At 39.0% G+C, this 22,786-nt stretch overlaps 1 protein-coding gene and 1 long non-coding RNA gene across 9 annotated transcripts in view; one reads left to right on the top strand and one right to left on the bottom strand.

The window, feature by feature from the left end:
• The window catches only part of EBF2 (EBF transcription factor 2), a 258,315-nt gene extending 239,239 nt beyond the window's left edge, over positions 1 to 19,076 (top strand). For 5 of the 8 annotated variants that reach the window (XM_081960763.1, XM_081960765.1, XM_081960764.1 and 2 more), the window contains 3 exons: positions 4,378 to 4,545; positions 9,469 to 9,565; positions 18,985 to 19,076. In XM_081960763.1, coding sequence (XP_081816889.1) covers positions 4,378 to 4,545; positions 9,469 to 9,557 — 257 coding nt within the window. In that variant the 3' untranslated portion in view covers positions 9,558 to 9,565; positions 18,985 to 19,076. Of the gene's footprint in view, positions 1 to 4,377; positions 4,546 to 9,468; positions 9,566 to 12,625; positions 12,695 to 18,984 lie in introns of all 8 variants that reach the window. The other 3 variants (XM_081960768.1, XM_081960766.1, XM_081960767.1) reach the window with 2 other exon arrangements.
• Positions 19,077 to 19,263: 187 nt separating this feature from the next.
• LOC309396087 lies at positions 19,264 to 22,287 on the bottom strand. The gene is made up of 2 exons (XR_014176040.1): positions 19,999 to 22,287; positions 19,264 to 19,925 (listed from the first exon to the last, which is right to left on the bottom strand). It is a non-coding gene; the product is annotated as an uncharacterized lncRNA (long non-coding RNA).
• Positions 22,288 to 22,786: the final 499 nt, after the last annotated feature.

The following is a 22,786-nucleotide window of genomic DNA, read 5'->3' as shown; positions in this document are numbered from 1 at the left end:
ATGGGGTAAGAATTGAGGTTTCTTCTGAATATTGCTGAGAAAGTCGTGGATTAGTATTGGGGGTGGGAGTTGTCTCATTGGCTTTATCATTGAAGCTAGAAGAATGATTAAAACTTTGCTTTTCTGGCAAAGAATGCCATGGTCACCACCAGGTCTTATTAAAATAGCAACTGGACCATCGATAAAGAGACTGCAGTTAGTCATAGTAGACTTTGATGGAACAATTAACTACATTTAGGGAAAAAAACATATTATTTGGTTGGTGGGGGGAAGAGAGAGAGAGAGATCAAGAGATGGTGAAATCTAGTCCTACCTTAACCATGAAGCCAACTTTGGGCCGGTCACTCTCTCTCAGCCCTAGGAAGAAGGTCCTGGTGAGACACTTCCAAAAATGTTGCCATGGATGTCAAATGGTCTTCTCTAGGAACTCACCAGAAATCAGGATTAACTCAAAGTCTAAATAAAGCCACGGTGGCCCAGTGGTTAGAGTGCAGTGCTGCAGGCTACTTCTGCTGACTGCTGGCTGCAGTTCAGCAGTTCAAATCTCACCAGGCTCAAGGTTGACTCAGCCTTCCATCCTTCCAAGGTGGGTAAAAGGAGGACCCGGATTGTTGGAGGCAAGAGGCCAACTCTGTAAAGCACTTAGAGAGGGCTGTACAAGCACCGTAAGGCAGAATACGTATAAGTCTAAGTGCTATTGCTATAAACAAGCAAATAACTGCAGTTTTATAAAACTGAGATTAAATTCCAATGAATATGACTAGGATTGATTTTAGTGTCGAGAGGAAAATGAAAACAACATTCTCAAGCACCTTAAAAATAAAGTGGATGAGATTAGGCTTATTCCCAGCAAAAGAGGTGTGATTGTGTGTGTGTGTGAGAGAGATGACATCGTGCAATATTTTGATGTAAGGTTTTGAGGACAGATTTATTCACCCAGCCTGGGATAAAGTCTCCCAAACCATTAGGCGCTACTTCCATGTCTATATCCAATTATATAAGACATGTGTTAACCAGAGGCAGTATTGAATTGTTTTCCACACTTGTAGGATGAGAACATTTTGAATTTGTTTTTTTTTCCCCATTTTATTTTGTAATAAATGGCCTGTTTGGAAAATGAAAAAAATGCTGATTGCTTTTGCACAGTGAGCCTAAAGTTGGCCAAACAGATGTTTGCTAGGGTTTTTTTTAAAAAGAAAAGAGAAAACTTACAAATTCTGCTTCCTGGCTGAATTGTGTGTGCCAGGTTTCAGTTCCAGAGCCTGACCATTTCCTGACCATCAGAGTTTAGAATGAGAGGCTGACAGATTCTTGAGAAAAATAAAATTAGAATATTGTTCAAAGCTAGAGAAGATATTCAGCAATGTGTAATACAGGGGTGATTTTGGAGGTGTGCCCCAGATCAATGGAAGCATCTTAACCTGAAATGAAATTTGTTTGCTCATTTTAAATTTGGTCCAGATTTATCGGACCACATTTCCCACTGTGCCCTATGGAGACAATGGCAAATGTAAGCAACTCGTGTAGAATGCATCAGGCTGCTTGACAATATTTGTTTAGAAATACTGACTATTTTGTATTTCAAAACATTGTGGACCTCCTCGTTTTCCCATGATTCCTCCCTTCACAGAACTTTACCCTGGCTCAGCTAACCTTGGTTAGCCCTTTGCTCTCACCTATCCTGCCTTGGCATGATCGTGTTTATGGTACATGACTAATAGGAACAAGGATTCTTTCCCTTCCCTGTTCATGAGCTGCTCCATTCAGATAGTTTACATTTCAAATCCTGGTTCCTGATTAAGGGATTCTCTTCTAGTCTCTCGTCTGGTTCCACACACTTTTGTATGTTTTAAGAGAGATTTGAAAACTACTTATTTAATAATCTAGACCATGGGTGTCCAACTCAGTTTCATTGAGGGTTGCATCAGGGTTGTGTTAGACCCCGGGGGGAGGGGGGAATGGCCACCTTGATGGTCACTTGTGTCAGGAGCGCCTGTGGTGGCCCGACCACTCTGCCAGTGAAAACAGGCTCCTGAGCTCTGTTTTTGGCTGCAACGTCTTCCCGCAACCTTCTGCCAGTGAAAATGGAGCTCAAGCGGCAGAGGTGGGTTGCTACCGGTTCACACTGGTTCGGGTGAACTAGTAGTGAAAATTGTGACTGGGTCACTGAACCAGTAGGGACGGCAGGCTCGCCACGTCCCGGTTGCCGCGGCGTGGTTTTTTTTGGCATTTTTAATCTTCTGCAGACCTATTTACAGGCAACTGCCGGGCGGCCCTCCCAAGCTCCATTTTTGCTGGCAGAGGCACCACGGGCTGGTCCTTTGCTGTCTCCAGGGTGGCCCCACAGGCCAGATGTAAGCACCCTGTGGGGCGTATCCAGCCTCCGGGCCTTGAGTTTGACACCCCCTGATCTAGACTGATTGGTAGAAGCCATTGTGACTAGATGCTGAGAATGAGTGTTAGTAAAATGAGATGGTAGGCTTATCCTGTTGTGATTAACAAAATCAGAATGCAGGTGTCAGGTTATTTATTCATTTGTATTCCACCTTTATTGTTTTTACAAATGACTCAAGGGGGTGAACATACCCAACACATCTTCCTCCTCCTAATTTCCTCAGCACAACAATCCTGTGAGGTGAGTTGGGCTGAGAGAAAAGGACTGGACCAAGGTTACCCAATGGGCCCTCATGGCTAAGGTGGGACTAGAATTTCATAGTCTCCTGCTTTCCAACCTGGTGCCTTGACCAGAATGTTATACTTGTCTAAATATTATTTTTATGATTATTGTAAATACATAAAACCAAATTTAATGGTTAAGATAACAAGACTAGAAGTCATAGCCCCCTTAGGCACAGAATCCAGCTGACTGACTGGTGCTAGTCCTGATCTCTCAGTCCTAAGAAAAAAGATAGTATTTCTGAACCACTTCTGAAAATGTTGGCAGGAAAACTACATAGACTTGTCCATAGAATTGCCTGAAGTCAAGACCGATATAGAACATAGATAAATACTTGATGATATATATTCTACCGTATTCTTGTAATTTTTCTATCGTTTTAGCTTAAATGTTCATTTTAACTGTGGCTGGGCCACAGTTGTAAATAAAACATTTGTTATTCACCATGCTTATAAAGGTATTAAACAAGATGAAGTCACCTTTGAGTTGATTTTGGTTGTAGGGGACATCATTGAAATGTCTGTGTAATGTTCTCAGCAGTATCTCCAAAGTATTTTGCCATTATGTTGTCCTGAGGGTTTTTTCCCTCCTAGCATCACAGTCTAACTTCTTAAGTTTCTTAAAATGGGTGGACTTCAAGTTTCAGTTTCTTAAAATGGGTGGACTTCAATTTTCAGAATTCCCAGGCTGACTGGAGAATTCTGGTAGTCCAATCATTTTAAAGTTGGACTTTATGGAACTGGTCTGACTAACCCTCCTAATATTTCCTGGGGTTTCCCCCTCTAAATAATGGCCAGGTATGATCCCACTTAGCTTTTAAGCCCAGACAAGCTCAGTCACCTGCTGAAGTTTGAAAAATAATTAGATTTGGCTAATATATCCCAATCATCGCAATGACTGATTCACACATCACACTAAGTTTCAAAGAAGCAAGCCATATTTTGTAGTAGCATATTAGGTGAACCCAATCAATTAGTAATATAACTGAACACCAAATTCTGTAGGATTTTGGTATATATTCAGCTTCCTCTATGTATTCTTTTTAATATTCAAAATCAGTTTGCACTTCAAAACTCTCCAACCTTTTAAAGATAAGGAATTTAAGAAGAAACACATGATCAAGACCATGGCAAACTTGAGGTTGAAACTCTAAGAGTCATATCATATACATGTGCCCACAATGCATGAAAAATACCATGTTAAACAAACATAGTTAAATATAGCTAAAATTACATGCACATGCATGGATATACTCTTTTTATTATTTACTGCCTCCTCCTAGTTACAGTTCCACTGTTCTTTGCCTCGCTATTATCTTGTCCTTACAAGATACTTTTTACTACTCATCATTATTATTATTTTGCTGGGCAGGGAGATACAATTTTAAGAAAAACCTTGGTCTGGGGTCAGCTGACATTTTAAAAATGTCCTAGAAATATCATATGGGGCTCAGTAGCATTTGGAATTAAAGATCTGTTGTGAGACAACTATTTGCTTTGAATGAATGAATGGATAAATGAATGAATGAATCAATCAATCAATCAATGAAATTGATTGTTGAGGACACAAAGAGATTTATTGAATCTATGGAATTTATGGAACTCTTGGTTGGATGCTTCTTAATGGTGATCCGATTGTGCAAATTTGTGATTGTTTACCTTTCCTTGTTCTAACTCAAGTTGATATCTCCTTCCTCTCAGTGATGTCTTCAAGTCCCACAGTTGGTTCTTCAAGCAGTTCCTCCATCCTTCCATTCTCCTCCTCTGTCTTTCCTGCTGTCAAACAAAAGAGTGCCTTTGCTCCTGTCATCCGACCCCAGGGGTCCCCTTCCCCAGCGTGCTCCACTGGCAATGGAAATGGGTTTAGAGGTAAGCAAACATCTATTTTCTTCACCCCGCCATTCTCCCAGAACGTCATCCCTATATATATCATAGATTTTACTTCGAAGGTAATATAAGGGGGGGGAGCATGCCTCAACATGGGGAACGTGATGGCTCAGTGGCTAAGATGCTGAGCTTGTCAATCAGAAGGTTGGCAGTTCGGTGGTTCGAATCCCTAGCACCTCATAATGGAGTGAGCACCCATTACTTGTCCCAGCTTCTGCCAACTTAGCAGTTTGAAAGCATGTAAAAATACAAGTAGAAAAATAGGGACCACTTTGGTGGGAATGTAACAGTGCTCCGTGCACCTTCAGCATTTAGTCATGCCAGCCACATGACCACGGGGACATCTTCGGACAGCGCTGGCTCTTCGGCTTTGAAATGGAGATGAGCACCGCCCCCTAGAGTTGGGAATGATTGGCACATATGTGCGAGGGGAACCTTTACCTTTATGCCTCAATATGGACTTTGCACACTGTTCCTATGTACAAAGCAATCTCCTAAAAATGATAGCGGACTGCCGTGCACAAAATTGTACCCTTATAAACCTCACCTATCCCATTATCCTTCTTAAGTTTCCCCACAGACTTTGATTACACAGAAACCAGATCCTAATTAACATAATAATAATAATAATAATAATAATAATAATAATAATAATAATAATAATAATAATAACAACAACAACAACAACAACAACAACAACAACAACAACAATAATAATGGCAGAAAAAAGCATTGCATGGTCAATTTCTGGAAAAAATAAAAGATAAAGTGGACAGTGAAAAAACTTGGTTATGGTTAACAAAGGTATATTAAAGAAAGAAGCAGAGTCACTAATCCTGGCTGCGCAAGAACAAGCTATCCGAACAAATGCCATTAAGGCCAAAATCGAAAAATTTTGGTGATGCCAAATGCAGACTCTGCAAAGAAGTTGATGAAACTATTGACCACATACTCAGCTGTAAAAAAATCGCGCAGACTGATTATAAATTGCGGCACAATTCAGTAGCACAAATGATCCACTGGAATTTGTGCAAAAATTATAATATTAAAACAACAACAAACTGGTGGGAACATAAGCCTGAAAAAGTCACCGAAAATCAGATGGTCAAAATCCTGTGGGATTTTAGTATACAAACAGACAAAATACCAGTGCATAACACACCAGACATCACACTGGTTGAGAAAAATCAGGTTACAATCATAGACATCGCAATACCATGAAAAAGTCGCGAAATACCAGGACTTAAAAATTGAAATCCAACGATTATGGCACAAACCAGCAGTGGTAATTCCAGTGGTAATCGGCACACTGGGTGCTATTCCAAAAGCACTGGAATTACATTTAAAACAGTTAAAACTTGACAAAATCACCATCAGTCAAATGCAAAAAGCTGCACTGCTTGGATCTGCACGTATATTACGAAAATACGTTACGACGTCCTAGGCCCCTGGGTGGGGCCCGACTAGTAATCAATGCCAAATCCGGCGAATCAACTGGCCGCTGTGATACAATCGTATAATAATAATAATAATAATAATAATAATAATAATAATAATAATAATAATAATAATAATAATAATAATAACAACAACAACAACAACAACAACAACAACAACAAGAACAATAGAATTAAAGCAGGAAAGGAAGATAAAATTAAAGCTCACAAAGAAAAATAAAGAGAAATAGAACAAAACTTCAGATCTCAAATCTGCAATATTTGCAGCAAATATAAATACAATTATAAAGTTATCTCTTACTATGATTACCAAAAACAAAAAAGCAGAATCAGAAATTGTGAATGCATTTTGTTCCATTTTATGCAGATGAGAATTTTTGATCAATGATAAATGTAAATACTGTTTTCCCCCCTAATCAAATAAGTTAATTTAGCCATCTCCACAGGTTCCTCATCTTTGCCAACTATTTCTCCATTGTGAGTGGTATAGAAAATTTAAGGTAACTTTTCATGAAATGTCAGATTCAAGAGGTGCAGTAATTCCAAGAGCTTTTATGAATTCTAGTCATCTCATATCTTGCAAAATCTCAGATCAAAATTGTCCAAATCTGTGAGTGCAACAATAATTTCATTTCTTTTCATTATTGTTTCCTTACAATATATGCTTTTTAATCCCCCCCAAAGGCTCTAAGTCACTTGAAATTCATAAAGTATAAAATAAAAATAAAAATAATCACCAACTGCAATGAAGAAATCCACCAGGCATTAACAAGTCTTTCTGAACAGTCTGACCTTTGTGATTTTCTTAAGTATTGGGCTGTTCCAAAGTAATTATTTAATACAAATGAATGAATAAATGATCAAACTAATTTGAATTTCCAGAACATTGCATCAGACAATGTAATTGCACCTGCAGCTGAGAAAATATCAATTTCTTTTTTTAAAAAAAAAAAAAAGCTATGACATATATTGTTTCAAAAGATCGTTGCATAAAATGGATAGGGATAAAAAAATGCTGTCATGGATATATCTAAATCTGATGTATAAGTAACTTATATGAGTAAATGCAGAAACACAACACTCGCACCTGCATTTAAATCATCAGTCAAATCTTTCCCCTTTTTTCCATTTATCTCATTCATTCATTCAGAAAAATGATCACATTATTTAATTTTCCTATCTGTTCTCATTCAGTTTGATTAAAGGGGATTCGGTTTAGAAACATAAGACCAAAGTCGGTCTATGGTTGATTAGTAAAGGCACTAGGCTAGAACGTGGTTCTAGTCCCACTTTAGGCATGAAAGCTTGGCTGGGTGATTTTGGGCCAATCACCAGGAGACTTGGAATTTTAGATCCTCTTTAGGCATGAAATCTGGCTGGGTGCCTTTAGGCAAGTTAAATATCTCAGCACAATTTACTTCCCAGGGATTTTGTGTGGAAAATAGGAGAAGGAAGGAGTAAATAGTATGCTTGCATCTTAAATTACTTAAAAAGTAATTTCAAAAGGATACAAATATTTTTTTTTAAATTACACTGGCAATCATGAATAGAGGCTGAAAAAAAAAGAATTTTAGGTGGGAAGAGAATATATGTGATTACACTGTCTTTCACTACAGTGTCTTCTATCTTCGGCCATTTGTTGTCTTTTTGACTTCAATTTTCAAAGAAAAGCATCCTGTAAAAATTGTTTCTCAAACTGACAAGTGAGGGCAACACATGATGAGACGATGAGAAATATAATCTTCTAGTACCTCCAACAACAAGGGGAATTTAAAAACACCATCCAAATAAATTTGAAAGACATTCTCAAGCCACCCTAAAAATAAGGTAGAACAACTCTTTAGTGCAAGAATCTCCAATTTTGGACATCAAAAGACGGATCTTAATTATGCTGTGCCTTTCTTACCCTTCCTCTTCCTCATTCCAGCCTCCCCCCACACACACACACACCAATTCCAACAGTCAAAAAGGTGGAATGGAGGCAGGGAAACAGAGTGGTCTGTTGTGTGACATGCTATAAATTGTATTCTCCAGCATTGCCTATTTCCATCAACAGAACGTAAAGCAGTCCGTTGACAGAAGTCTATAGGCATTTCCAAAGATCAGACTTTGGCCAACTGGGTAATATATGCCTTGGAGCTTTGCTTCAAATCTCCGAGGTGACATGATCTGCCTCGGTGCTCACCGTACAGATTGAGGCTGGCACAGCAAAAAAACCAGCAGTTCTCAAGCTAGAGACGCAGTTCTGTCAACCTGCCACAGTTGCTTGCCTTCAGGGGTACCCAGTTCTCCACCAAATATGATTAGTTCAGAAGTACCAAAGAAAGAAGCTTCCAGTTTAAACCCTTGAGGATATATAACAGTTCTTGGCATCTTTCTCTGGCTGTAGGCTTTTAACTGTCGTGAATGCAGCTTCCTTCTTGCCTGCCATAAAGACCCTAATGTAGCTTAGCTCTCAATGATTCTTCTGCCAAGTCAAGTTGAGGAACTGAGCTAAGGATGAACTGTCAGCCTGTCAATGATTGATTGCTGGGTCCAAGGGCAAAGCTTCCATTCTGAGGGAAGCATCAGAGGGTGGTGGATGAACGTTGCCCTCTTCCGTTGCTTGCTTCAAGGCAGGTGGCATCTGCCCATGTTCAGAAAATTATGGCAAGGCCAAAGATGCCAACGCAGAGCGAGGCAGCGACTCCAATTTGAAAAGTTTAAAAAAAAAGTGAAAATGCCCCTTTGCTTCACAGATCTGCTCCAAGGCAGGGATTTTCAATTGAATCAAGTCACCCCAAAAGAAGTTCAGCATGGGTCCTGAAGATGTAACTTTCTCCAGGCTAAGTGATACATCAAATTAAATCAAATATTTATCATTGTCATAGAGCAGCATAAAGAGGGCAGGGCAGGCACAATTAAAACATATAACATCAAGGTCTTGATAATAATAACTTTAAAAGCTAAAATATTAAAAATGAAAGTATATATAAGGAAAAGAGTCTAAGAGGAATACAAAAGCAGGGGCAGAAACTTTAGATAGAGGTAGGGGAGGATAAAGATTAGTATGTGGCAGACTATATGAAATTATAGAGCATTTTAGTATGCTAAACTAAATGTTCATTTAATCTAGTTTATGGTACATTGTGTAGCTTTCTCTAGCTTAAATAGCATGTTTATACTGAAGACTGGGAGAAAACACAAGGAGTCCAATTCCTGGGGTTATCTCATCTAGTACTACTGACAGTGAGGAGTGCCATCTTTCCAGAATTTCAAAGGAACTTTTCCCACCTTCCTGCAGATGGAATTCAATCTGGAACTTTTGGCAAACAAAACAGGTTGTATATATCCATTGGGATGTAATGGACTATTTTGGTCAGGAAGGTCATAAATAACTATCAAGTTTACCTGGCTTCTGCAGTGATCCAGATGTTTATGTGTTTATCCTTCTCCTTTCCCCCCCTAGCTTTAGATCAGACTTTGAAAGGTCAAAGCAGCCTAAGACCTAGTGAGATAATCAGAGTGTTGTGCCCAAACTTCCACTTGCCATCTTAGAACAAAAGGTAGACATATGCATTAGGTCTCTGCTTCTCAAAGATCGAAGTATCCATTCAGAGCAGGGGTGGGCAGCTATGGCAACTTTATGACCTATGGACTTCAACTCCCAGAATTCCTAAGCTGGCATGGTTATTTATAGTTGCCCACCCCTGATTTAGAGCAGAAATCCCAGTCTTCTTCAGAATCACGGGGAAAGACAGACAATTTTATTGTTTAGCGCCAAACATGGGGCTCTTCACGCATGCTAGAAGGGAATTGAGCATACCCCAGGACAAACTTAGTTAATAAAATTATGGATTTTTGCATTCCAAAAGCAATCTAGGTTAACGATTCCATTGTTCAGCCAGGCTAAAATGTAAAAACTGATAGTAGCAGCACATCATTTAATATACTGTCTGGAGACAGGAGAGAAGACAAAAGCATGGAGGGTCATCCCTATTCAAGATCTCCTTGCCAGCTTCCTAGAGACATCACCTAACTAGCAATTGCGTCAAGAGGATGTTGGACTAGAGGAACCAGTGTGGATTTTCACCTGTCCTGCATAGCATTTGCATGATTTTATGACCAATCCTTGACAAAGAACATGCTGCTTGAGGGTCCTCATTAACGTTACCCAAGGGAGGAAACCTATTTCAAACGGGGCTCCCTGAGTGGTGTTGGGAGAGACGTGTGGATACCCTTAGATGACCTGTCTACTGCCAGGCATTCCCTGCTTCCCACTCCCTGCATGCCATCTGCTCTACTTTTTTTGCTCTGCAGCCAGGCGAGATAGGTAGGAACGGCAGGGCTCGTCTTTGTCAGCAACCTGAAATTGATTGCAGGTGTCCTGATGGGAGAAGCCTGGCACTGATTTTGCGTTGGATGTGGAGCCTGCTTAAAAATAGTGTGGAGAAGATGTAATGTGACATGGCACAAAGCGGAGTGATGAGTACCCCGGTGTCTAATCACCTCAGCACAGATGGAAAGCAGCAAATTGGAAACTGCTGGAGCCATGCAAACAGTTAAGCCACCTTTGCCTGTGGCTACTTTGTTCCTCTAAACAGGAAAACCATCCCTACTGTTTCTGAGGACTCACCCGAGGCCTGAAGTGCTGTTGTTGCTTCCCTTGCTATAAGAAAGTCTTTCATTGGTCAAGAGAGGAGGCAGCCATGATATGCCCTACCAAACTTTGCGGTGATTCGCTTCACATTTTAGTTGAAATTTCAGAAACAAACCAGCTTTCCCAAGTTGGATTGGCCCTCTGAATCTGTCTTTTTGAACGCGATGCTCCAAACCTGATTTACAGTTTGGATCAAACTGCGTTCTCCAAATTTTAATAGGATTTTCTAAATCGAAAGCAGCTTTATAGTTTTGCGTGAAAGAGGGCGTGGGGCAATGAATAGGAGCACAGGCGATGTTTTATTCAAGGCTTTGTGGGCAGGACCAAGGCAGGAGCACAATTCTGAAGTCGTAAAATAGATTGGATCACTTTAGATTTGCAAGAGAGAAGGGAGATCCATTGCTGGGTTTCTGAAGCACGCTTGACCAGTTCTTAATGCTCTGGTCCCTGCCTTTGCCGAACATATTAATTGCAGTCATTCTTAATGTTCATTAAAGTTTTGCCTTGGGTAAATTCTGCTGTTTGGTTAGTTTATATTTCAGTGTATGTAGCATATCTAGAAAATGTATTAATTTAGATGTATTAAGGTGTAACCAATGTATGTCACAAGTATGAATGTAAGATCTATTTTTAAGCACCTTATTAACTATTAACTTAATAATGGTAATGGTAACTATTTCTATAGAAATTGAGACACTAATCTAAAATCTGAATTTTTAAAAAAATCATTTGTTTTGTAGGGCTTACATTGCACATGGCTGATCCATAGAAGCATAGAATTAACCCAATTTGGGCATAACTGGGGGAAGTCCAGTTCAGTACAAGGATCCATCAAATCTAATAACCTCTTGATGATCTAGACCAGAGGTCCCCAAACTTGACAACTTTAAGACTTGTGGACTTCAACTCCCAGAATTCTCCAGCCAGCATAGCTGCCAAGTTTGAAGACCTCTGATTTAGATCACTGTTTCTCAACTTTGGCAACTTAAAGATGTGTGGACTTCAACTCCCAGAATCCCCCAGTGAACTTGCTAGCATGGGAATTTTACGAGCAGAAGTTCACACATCTTCAAGTTGCCAAGGTTGTGATACACTGATTTAGACATTTAGAAGAAGAGAAAGCCCCAGACAATGGGTATGTAAAAACCAATCTTTCTCTCTCTCTCTTCCTAAATTTTGCATTCAAGGGAATTGCCAAGAGAGAGAAAGAGGAATGTCATTTTGTAATAGTTTACTAGGGTTTTTTTTTAATCGCACTGAGCTCGTTCAGGTCTGTTCCATATCAACCTATCCAAAACAGTCCATACCCACCGAAAGCTAAATTTGGAAAAAAAAATAGTAAGTTTATTGTTTTTAACATTGATAAAAGATCATGAGATTTATAAGATGTGGGTGAGATCATGAAAATATTACGATATGGAGAGAGGGGATCAAGTTATTGCATAAGATTATATGTAGACATTTGGGTTAATTAAGATGAAAGTTTCCATTTCATGCCCAACTCTTGATAATTTCATAAATACAGGTAATCTTTGACTTACAACCATTCATTTAATGAGCATTCAACATTACAATGGCACTGAAAATAGTGACTTATGACCATTTTTTCACACTTACAATCATTGTAGCATCCCCATGGTCATGTTAAAAAAAATATGTCAGTTGGCTTGTATTTGTGATGGTTGTAGTGTCTGGGGTACGTATGTGAGGTCAATGAGGAACACAGATTCAGCTAGGTTACTAACTTAACTACTATAATGATTTCCTGAACAACTGTGGCAGGAAAAGCCATACAATGGGACAAAACTAACTTAACAACTCTATTACTTAGCAGTGGAAATTTTGAGCTCCATTGTGGTCATAAGTCGAACACTACCTGTATGTCCATGTAGTTTTCTTGGTAGTAATACAGAACTATTTGTGATTGTCTTCTTCTGTTTGTTTGTTCTCCAACTTCCCATTCTAGATTACAACTCTGGAATTTCCTGGTGGTAATCCAGCCAAGGACTAACAAATCCAGCCATACTTAACTAAGGTCAGCTAGGTGCTGCCACCTAGCAGGGCTATCAAAGATTGCTTGTCGCAGAATTTTGTACTGTATTATTGTTAATGATGATTAAACATGTTAAAGTTCAAAAGTGAGACAGAATAGAAGATAAATTCAAAGCAGAGATCGTTTGATAGAAGCAAATTGGCAGATCAGTTCAGACTTCAGTAAAAAGCAGATGGCAGAACAATTCATTCTGTCTATATATATATATGAGTCCTAGAGATGCAGTGGTTAAGTGCGGTATTGCGGGCACCCACTGCCCACAGCCTGTAGTTTGATCCTGATGGACTCAAGGTTGACTCAGCCTTCCATCCTTCGGTAAAATGAGGACCCAGATTGTTGGGGGCAATATGCAAATGCTTACATTGTAAACCACCCAGAGAGTGATGTAATGTGCTATGGGGCAGGATATAAATCTAAAATGCTATTGCTGTTACTATGTTTTCAAATGCACCTTTCTAAGTGGTATAGAAAACCAAAATGACTGTGACCATTAAAACCCACAAATTTAAATAATACACAAAATTGTATTTATTAGGGTAACACATTCAAAATATTTCATAGTGGAGAAAATTGTTTGAAAAAGTGATATAGGTTAGCTTTTTGTCCCAAATAACAAAAATGAGATTGTATGCCCACGTTCTCAGTTTGTGGTTTAAGGTGCTGCAATCTGTTTCTTGATAAAATCCATTCATTTTGTGACAGGAGAATGCAAGTCCTTTTAGCTTGTAATATTATAATTACTTGCTAGCTTGGTTCCAAGGTGCTTCATAGGAGGGGAGATTAATTTACTTCCCTGCTACCTCCGTAGCTTGAATTGGCAGTTGAAAAAGCAAACAAACCCTTGCCTTTATCTGCAGGCATGTAGCTGGCAAAGGGATCACATCTGGCTATGCATCTCCCAATAAAATTACTTGGAGTCTGAGTCCTCCTACCTTGCGGGATGCAGCAGGAGGTGAAATCTGATGAAAGGCCTGGAGGCACAATCTGGAGAAGCTCCTTGTCAGTTTCACCTCTGCCAGGAGTCCCAGGGAGTTGAAACTGACAAGAGGCGTTTTTCTGGCTGGCTGGATCTTGATACATGATGATGCTTGGGCTGGAGAAATCCCAGGTCAGGTTGCTCTTTTCTTTTCTTTTCTTTTCTTTTCTTTTCTTTTCTTTTCTTTTCTTTTCTTTCCTTCCTTCCTTCCTTCCTTCCTTCCTTCCTTCCTTCCTTCTTTCTTTCTTTCTTTCTTTCTTTCTTTCTTTCTTTCTTTCCTTTCTTTCTCTTTCTCTCCCTCCCTCCTTTCCTTCCTTCCTTCCTTCCTTCCTTCCTTCCTGTCTTTCTCTTCTTTCCCTTTCCCTTTCCCTTTCTCTTTCTCTTTCTCTTGGCGTATGAGAATTTAAAAAACACAATGAGGTTCAAAGCAATGCTAGTAGATAAGTAGATGAAATAATGGGACCAGCATACCATTTCTTCTCCTGTATACTGAGCCCAATAGCAAAACAATTGGTGATCTCAATTAGAGAGAGAAGGAAGGAGAGGGAGAGAGAGATTTCTGGATTTCTTCTAATTTCTTTTCAGCAAAGCATCCTATAATAATTTTAAAAGGTGGAGCCTTTTAATTAAGAAAAAAGGTTTAAAAAGCCCTTCTGCAAAGGCAATCCTGTATCCACTGCCAGGTAGATCTACTCCCAATCTGTTTTCTACTTGCCTTCATAGGCATGCATTGAATCTTGAAGTTTTGTTAAGACTGACACTGCATCTCTCCCCCCAGGTTACAATGTAAGCATCGCCTTTTATGTTACAAGCACATACAAAGGGGGTTTCCTTTGCATTCTGATCTTGTGCCAGACTGATTGCCCCCCATCAGTTTTGGGGACTGTTAGTTTTCTATGACTCCCAAACCAATATTACCACACACATCACCATTGCAGGAAAGCTAAGCCCTTGCACCAGTCAGAGTTCATCCTTAGGTGCCCCATAACCAAATGTGTCCAGCAAACTGAAGTATGCATAGCCTGATGTTGTGAAATGGACACAAAATGAGGCCATCACACCTCAGTTTCTCTTCATGGGAATCAGGGCATTTAGATACGAGGTGTGCCAAAGATTCGGGGGGGGGGGGGGAAGCAGCACCCTGGAATTCCACAACGCTTCCCAAAGTACATTTTATAACAATTTCAATGTAAGGCTTTTACCAAGAGGAGGGAAAAAAACATTCAAGACGTGATGGTGTTAGTAATGAAAGAAATTTCAGAGCTGATAGAACTTGAGCAATGCATGTCCAAAGCGATCATGTATCTTGTTACCAAACCAAAGCTGTTTTTCTTTCCCTTTTCCAACAAGTTACTGGACTATCCCTCAGAGGCCGTGTCAGAAGCAGCTAATGAAAAGAGGAAGTGTTACACGCCATTGCATTTTCTTCTTTTAAATAAGGATGCCTGGTTTTTTGAAAGGGTTTACACTCAACTCTCTCCTGTTTTCATTACTGAGTTCAGCTCTTGCAAAATTTGATTGCCTCTGGAGCAGTAAGTTTGCCCCAGCGAATGTCCCACAATATATTGAAAGAAATCAGCCAGTTCCCAGTGAATGGTGGATGGTCCCAAATTCAGAGAGATACCAAGGAATTCTACAAATAAAAACTTCCTCAAATCAAACTGGACTCCTGATGATTGTATAATGATTCCTATATATAATATTCTTCAAAACAATATGCAAGGAGCTGGTCGCTTGCTTCCTATCGCTCTGCCTTCCCTCCAAATGTCCAAGCTTAGTCCATAACTTTGGGATTTCCTTGTATTTTTCCATCCAAGCACTAAATGTTCCCACCATTGTTACAGCAATTAAAGTTGTCCGTTACCAAATCTGTACATTAAAAACTGACATGGTCCTATTGGCTCATGCGGGACAAACTGAAGCCCACTGTTCCACAATGGTTTCGCTGGGATGGAATTTTATATAATACTGTTCAGCATTTACCTGAACGTGTCAGAAAGATGGGTTAAATGCCTAGGAATTTGAGGGCATCTACTGAATGAAAAAAATTAACATTCTCATAGGAAGGGCCACATTCAATGGATGCAATCTGTACTGCAGAAAGAAATATGGAGGATGTGCAAAACCATTGTAAAGGTGGAAGCAACTTCATTAGCAAGCTGCAAGACATTTATTTAATGTCTCATTCTGGTTAAAGGTTGTAATGACTTGGAGGTAGCCCATAGTTTGTGGATCTGGAGGCCCAGAGCAACTTCCTGCCTTTAGGCAACCAACAAGGATCCATAGGTGCTAATGCATGCACCAGTTGCTTCTTTTCTGCTACACATCATCTCTGTTCTTCAAGAGATCTAAAGCCATCATTTTAAGCTTCTGGAGCCACGCTACTGATTCAATTGTGGGAACTCAACTCTGGTGGAACATCTCATAGGAATCTACTGAGGAATCTTGCCATCAGAGAACACTGATGTTGGGCAAGATAAGCAGCCAACTTTGAACATAGCTATTTTCCACCCTCAAAAAAGCACTTTTTAAAAAACATTCTCACCTCTCCTTCCATTCCTTCATTTAGCTGCATCTTAAGGACCATTCTGCTTAAAATATCTGCTTTTTTTTTTCTTTTAGAAAAGGAAATAAGCAAGAGTTCCTTTCAGGGAGGTGTGTTTATTAGCATTATTAGTGCCTAAGATGTGCATATCACCTTAGCTTCTGGCTGATTTTTGACAAGTTTAATCAAGCATTTCATCTGATAATAGCTGCCTTTGGAGGTTAATACAATGCAGCTCACCTCCAATTCTTTCTTCCATTTCTCTCCAATAAAGTAAAATAAAGGCGAGAGAGAGAGGAGAGAGAAAAGGATCCCTGTGGGATAATCACGGCAGTTCCTATATTCCCCACTCATCACCGAATGCCTTGTCTTGCATTGAACCACCTTTATTGAAAAGTTACATCGATTCAATATATAGTAATACAGGCAAAAATAATTACAGCTTTGCGAGTGGTGTAAGACCTTAATCCGAAGCTCACAAACATTCAATAAAAAGTAGTGCAGACTGGGAAATAGGCTTTTGACAGCAGAGCCCCCAAGGAGGTGGGAGGTGGGAGGGAACAGCCTCCGAGAACAAAAGCCAACTGCAAAAATCCACCAAGTCACCTTCCTCTACACCAGGAAAGATTTTGACATTTTAGAAATCAATTAATATTCCTTCAATTATTTTATAATTGAAGAAGCCGTGTATTAGAAAGGGATTCGTGGCGGCGAAGCAAGCATCAAGCTGGCCCAAAGCAATTGCTATCCCTCCTGATATTTCATCAGAAATATCCTTTCTGGTTTTAATCACCGATACCTCCTTGATGGACGTTTATTTTCTTATCATTTCTCCTTCCACCGGAGGAAAGCAAATTTCCCCAACCCTTTTCATGGAGGAAGTCTAGAAAACAGTTTGGCAATTTCTGTGACTACCAATTTGATAAAATTAAAAGACCCCTTTGGACTGAACAAAGTTAAAGCTGAGAAAACAAGACTCTCTTTCATACAGAGAGCCAGTTTGGTCTAGTGGTTAAGGCACTAGACTTGAAAGCTGGAGACTGTGAGTTCAAGTCCTGCCTTAGCCATGAAAGCCAGCTGGGTGACTTTGGGCCAGCTATTCTCTCAGGTCACAGGCTTGTTGTTGATGTGTTAGATGAGTTAGATGTGTTAGATACGCTGGCTGCCTTGATTTATTTTTATAATAATACAGGTGGGATATAAATAAATAAATAAAAAATACCCACACACCCACAATAGTTGAAGCCCAATGTTGCTTATTCTTTGGAGAGATTCAAATTCAATCTGGTGAACTTGTTACAAATCTGAAATTCAGCTTTTCAGTTTCAAGGCTGTTTCCCTACCTGTCCCATCCTCCTTTTCGATTTATTTTCTTTTGGCCATTTTTGTTACTGCTTTTTTTTTGGGGGGGGGTGTATTTTGTGGATTTCCATTCCTCCTCCACCCTGCACGCACACAGTAATTGTACATGATTGTATTATAAATTTGTGAAGTCAAAATAAAGGATGACTATTAATTACTAATCTCCCACTATGATTACCCAAAACTAATAAAAAGGACAAAGAGCTGGAGCAGAGAATAAATGCCATTTGTCTGCCAGTGTATGAATTTTAAAAAATATCTGAAGAAGGCTAATGTTTAATTTAGTATTTAGCATCTAAGTTATTCATAACTTAAGACAGAATATAACCAAAATGGTGGAATAGCTCTTATTTCCCTTGTCACAATGGGAAATAAACTGTGCAATCTTATATTTGTTTACTTAATTGGGAGTAAGTCCCTCTAAATTCCACAGGGCTTCCTTTTGAGCAGACAAATATAGGATTGCATTGTAAACATTAGAAGCTGCTGAAAACCTTGAAACCTAGATGTTAAATTAAAGAAGGGGTGCATTGAAGGTTCTGTGGGTGAAAAGTGAAAAGCACATGAGATCATTTTCAGCAATGGAATGATAGGAAAATGGGTGTCAAAATACATTAGGACTTATAAGGAAGAAGAAGGTGTGTGGATGTGTTTGTATTTCTCTGTATTTATAAACGAATAACTGTAGAGTGGACAGCTGCAAATCAGATACAATTTTAGAAACTTTGAATGTAGATTTATGTTTACATAGATGTGCATTTAGATTTTTCATTATTTTTAAACGTTACCATGAGCCGCCCAGAGATATTTAAGATGGCTGCCCAAATCAACCTTTTAAATACATAAATAAAATGAAAAAAAAATGTATGTTCTAATCAGTATGCTCCTAATTTGCATCCTGAACTGAAACATTTTGGGCTAGTGAAAGTTTTTGAACATTTAAAAGCACAACCTGTTAAAGGAACAGGTACAAATGACTGAGGCGCAATCCAGTTTCATCTGCTTGTGTCCGTGGTCCTTAGTTTTATTCATCCCTGTTACTTCTAATGCTTTTGTGGTTTTTAATGGTTTTAGACTCTTGCTTTTATTGTGTTGTAAACTGCCCAGAGTCGCTTTGAGAATGAGATGGGTGACTTATCAATTTAATAAATAAATAAATCCGCTTCCACAGGAAGGTCAAAAAAAACCCCAAAGTGGCAGTTAGAACCACGCCACTGAAGCCCCGCCTCTCTTTATGACGTATGTTATGAGAAGGCGGGACTTCGATGGTGTGATTCCGGCGGCCATCTTTTTTGAAACTCCACCTCTCTGCTCCATTTGCGCTATTTCTGCCAGTTTCTGTTTTGAAAATGTAAATATTGTCTGTCTGTCTGTCTGTTTGTTTTCCAGCCATGACTGGTCTTGTTGTACCTCCAATGTGAAAGAAGAGAAGGCATTGCTGGGATTCCTTCCCTGCCTCCCGCCCCCTCCTTTTTTTTTTTTTTTTTTTTTTTCTACAGCACAAAACTACTTATTTGTTATGGAACTTTAAAAAAAAAAAACATGAAGCACTAGAAGCTCAGTTGATGGGGGAAGCCATGTGCCAGAAGGAACGGAAATTTTATAGCGTCGTTAAGAGGCTGTTGCAAGTTGAAGACATCAATACTCAAGAACATTTTTTTTTAAAAAAAAGAAAAGAAAAATAGGAATTGGCCAAGATCCAGATGTGTGCAGGTTATGGGATTGTATATGGAGCACAAACTTTTTGTTCCCTTTTTGTTTTCTTTCCCTGTGGACTCAAAACCTTCCTAATGTTTATAGAATATTAAAAGAAGAGACAGGTTGGTCAACCATTCGAGCTTGATATTTTCGATACTCTTTGTTTTACTTTGTAGGGGAAAAAAAGTCGAAGTTTCTATTTTCTATGGAGCCTTTCAGATACCAATTTAGTTTATGCAGGAAAAAAAAAGAAATCTCAAAACAGGGTACCAGCATGAGGGACTTTCCTATAAAAACCGATATGCTGATATGAGTGGTGGAATGTTGGACATGTGTGTGTGTGTGTGTGTGTATTGACTTATAGTTTAATCTCTTTTCAGATGAAAAAAAATGTAAGATGTTTTACAATTATTTAAATAAATAAACTTGTAAGTTATTGTATGTAGAGGTAGATATTGGAGACTTCGGGGGGGGGGTTCTTCTTTTTTTTCTCCTATTGTACAATGAAAATTGGCAAAAACCGCAGCAACAATTTCTTAACACTACGAATTCTGTTCAGTTCTCTCCTGCTCTTGATGGGAAGCCCTTACAGGAATGTCTCGGAATTCTTCACCAAGGGCTCATCCACAAGCCTTTTTATACACACACAATATATATACACATACATACATACATACATACATACATACATACATACATACATACATACATACATACATACATACATACAAATATATACATATATGCATATATCTCTCTATATATTAAAATATAGGACCATTGTTAATGTATGATTATTATACACTTTCTCATGTCTTGATTCGATTAAGGTTTCAGGTACTGGTGTGACTTGTTTACTTTCATACCTCCCCCTCGGTAACTACGTGGCATGTGTGATGTCTCACATCAGGTTTTTGCGTCAAATCCGCGTCATTTTTCAGGTTGCAATTTGAGCAAGAGGGAACCACGAGGCCAGGTTTTTTTAAAAAAACATTTCTCCCCCCCACCCCAGTTGGTTGTTTTTCAGAAAATATTTTGCCTAATTTTTGAATATATAGCAAAAATCACGTTGTGTTGCAAAAAGAAAGTTGGTACTTACCTATGACAGATAATACTCGCCAGTGAAAGTTGAGATGCTAACGTAACATTACGAATGAAGGCAAATTTATGTGTCCCAAGATAATGATGCAGGATCCAATCCAGGTTAGACACCGAGACCAGAGGTTTAATCTTTTGGATTTGTGCTGGAGCCCATCCTCAGAGAAGTTCTCTCTACTGAAGGAGTGTCCAAACTTGGGAACTTTAAGACTTGTGGATTTCAACTCCCAGAATTCCAGCATGGCTCCCAGAATTCCCAGAATTCCAGCATGGCTGGCTGGGGAATTCTGGGAGTTGAAGTCCACAAGTCTTAAAGTTCCCAAGTTTGGACAGCCCTGTTCTAATGGAACAGAAGTTCCATCTTCTCTCTACTTCTAACATTCTGGTAGAGAGAATTTCCCTGAAGATGGGCTGCATCACAAGTCCGAAATCTCATAAGACTAAACCTCTGGTCTCAGTGACCGACCCAGATTGGATCCTGTAACGTAACATTCATGAATGTGTCCTTCATTTGGGACAGTTGTAACATTGATCCGGGCTCATCTATGTTCGTGCCTGACTATCAAACATCATCAGTTTCATTTGTACACATAGAGGTGATAAGTTATGTGCATATTCTGAATACGGTGTAGGAGCAGAAATGTGGGAACGCTTGCTCTCTGGAAAATCAACGGTTTCATGGGCTTGGTATGAAGTGAAGATTTGGTTCATGAAAGACGTCTCCATTTTTGATGGAGGGACAGTTTCTGGACAATAGTAGCGTATGAGCAAAAGTCCCACCATTAGAATCAATGGGAAAACTTTATCTGCACAAGATTTCCATATGTGCCTGTTTTGGAGCTTCAGAACCTGTGTGGATCTAGGAATCGGGGCAGCGTCTCTTGAAATCCTCAAAGCGTATCTTGAATCCACTGATCCATTGCTGCCCCCTTTTGATGTGTTGATTATTGATAAGCACTGTTTTATAAATCGTTTTAACTTTCCTAAAGCCTTCTCAATCATCTTTTGTTGCTGTCATTGTAACCATCTCTATCCAAGTCCCATATGTTGATAATATGCCTATAAAAATTTATAAATCACATTGCTTTTTTTTTACAATATACTATTTATATATGTACCTGTATTTTAAGGTGAAATTCGAATTTCTGTGCACCCAGTAAGGGTACCTGTGTTTTTTTTTTCCCAGGGGAATAAAAACATTAGAGTTTTCCCACAATGATTGTTGTTAAAGTTCATGGTCCCCCCTTTTGACAAAGAAAAAAAAATCAAATTAATGCCAGAAAGGTGAGTTCGTATGTGGATGTATATTTTAGGATAATATGGTTGCAGGAATAGTCTCTCTTTATTCATTATATTAGACAAATTAAACTCGCTATCGGGGATCAGAGGCTGTGATATTTATCCTGTTATTATGCTCAATGTTTTAAAAATCAAAATAAGAGAGAAAAGATTTTTTTTCCTACCCTTTTTTCCTTCTTTTTTTTTTCTCAGAAAGAGAAATGGATGCTTCTATTGGCTTCACTTTCACCGTTACTGATTTCAGTCTCTCACATCCACCCCTGCTACAGAGAGTCCTCGACTTATGACCACAGTGGAGTCCAAAATTTCTGTTGCTGAGTGAGATATTTATGGAGTGAATTTTGCCCCATTTTACAACTGTTCTTGCTGAAGTTGTTAAGTGATTAAGTCAGGAATAGGATTGTTAGATGCATTGGGCTTCCCCATTGATTTTGTTTGTAAAAAGGTTGTAAAAGGGGATCCCGTGACCCCGGGACACGGCAACCGTCATAAATATGAAGCAGCTGCCCCGCGTCCAAATTTTGATCACATGATCATGGGTATGCTATAATGGTTGTAAGTCATAAATCACTTTTTTTCAGTATCGTTGTAACTTTGAATGTTCATTAAATAAACAGTTGTAAGTCGAGGACTACCTGTATTTAATAATGCCCTATTCATAAATATGGACCTGAATAGAGTTGTCCAGTTATGATTTGTTGAGATCAATTAAATGCAATTAAATACATAGTCAGCTATGTAACAGATGCTCACATCTGCTTTGATATGGCAAAGGGTCTTTTCCCACTATAGCTTACAAGAGTTTTCTGAACTGTGAATCTCTATGGATTTCAGCCCCCCAAATTCTTTGAAATAGCCTCCAAACAAAATGGTAGGGTTTTGCCAGGAAAAGAGGAGAAGGGGAATATGACCCCGATTGCATTTTAAGAATACAATTCGTTTTATGTCTGAGCAGACATGCTGAATAATGGAATCATAAATTTATGATTCCATACATTTGAAAAGGTTAGTTAATGAATCCAATCCGACAGCACTTTCCAACTTTCTAGTCTAATTAAGGTTTGAGGATATAATTCTATATTCCAAACTTTCAGGT

The sequence above is a fragment of the Natrix helvetica genome (genome assembly GCF_964273705.1).
Source record: "Natrix helvetica genome assembly, chromosome: 8".
Lineage (NCBI taxonomy): Eukaryota > Metazoa > Chordata > Lepidosauria > Squamata > Natricidae > Natrix > Natrix helvetica.
This window is presented reverse-complemented; position numbering and strand designations above follow the sequence as displayed.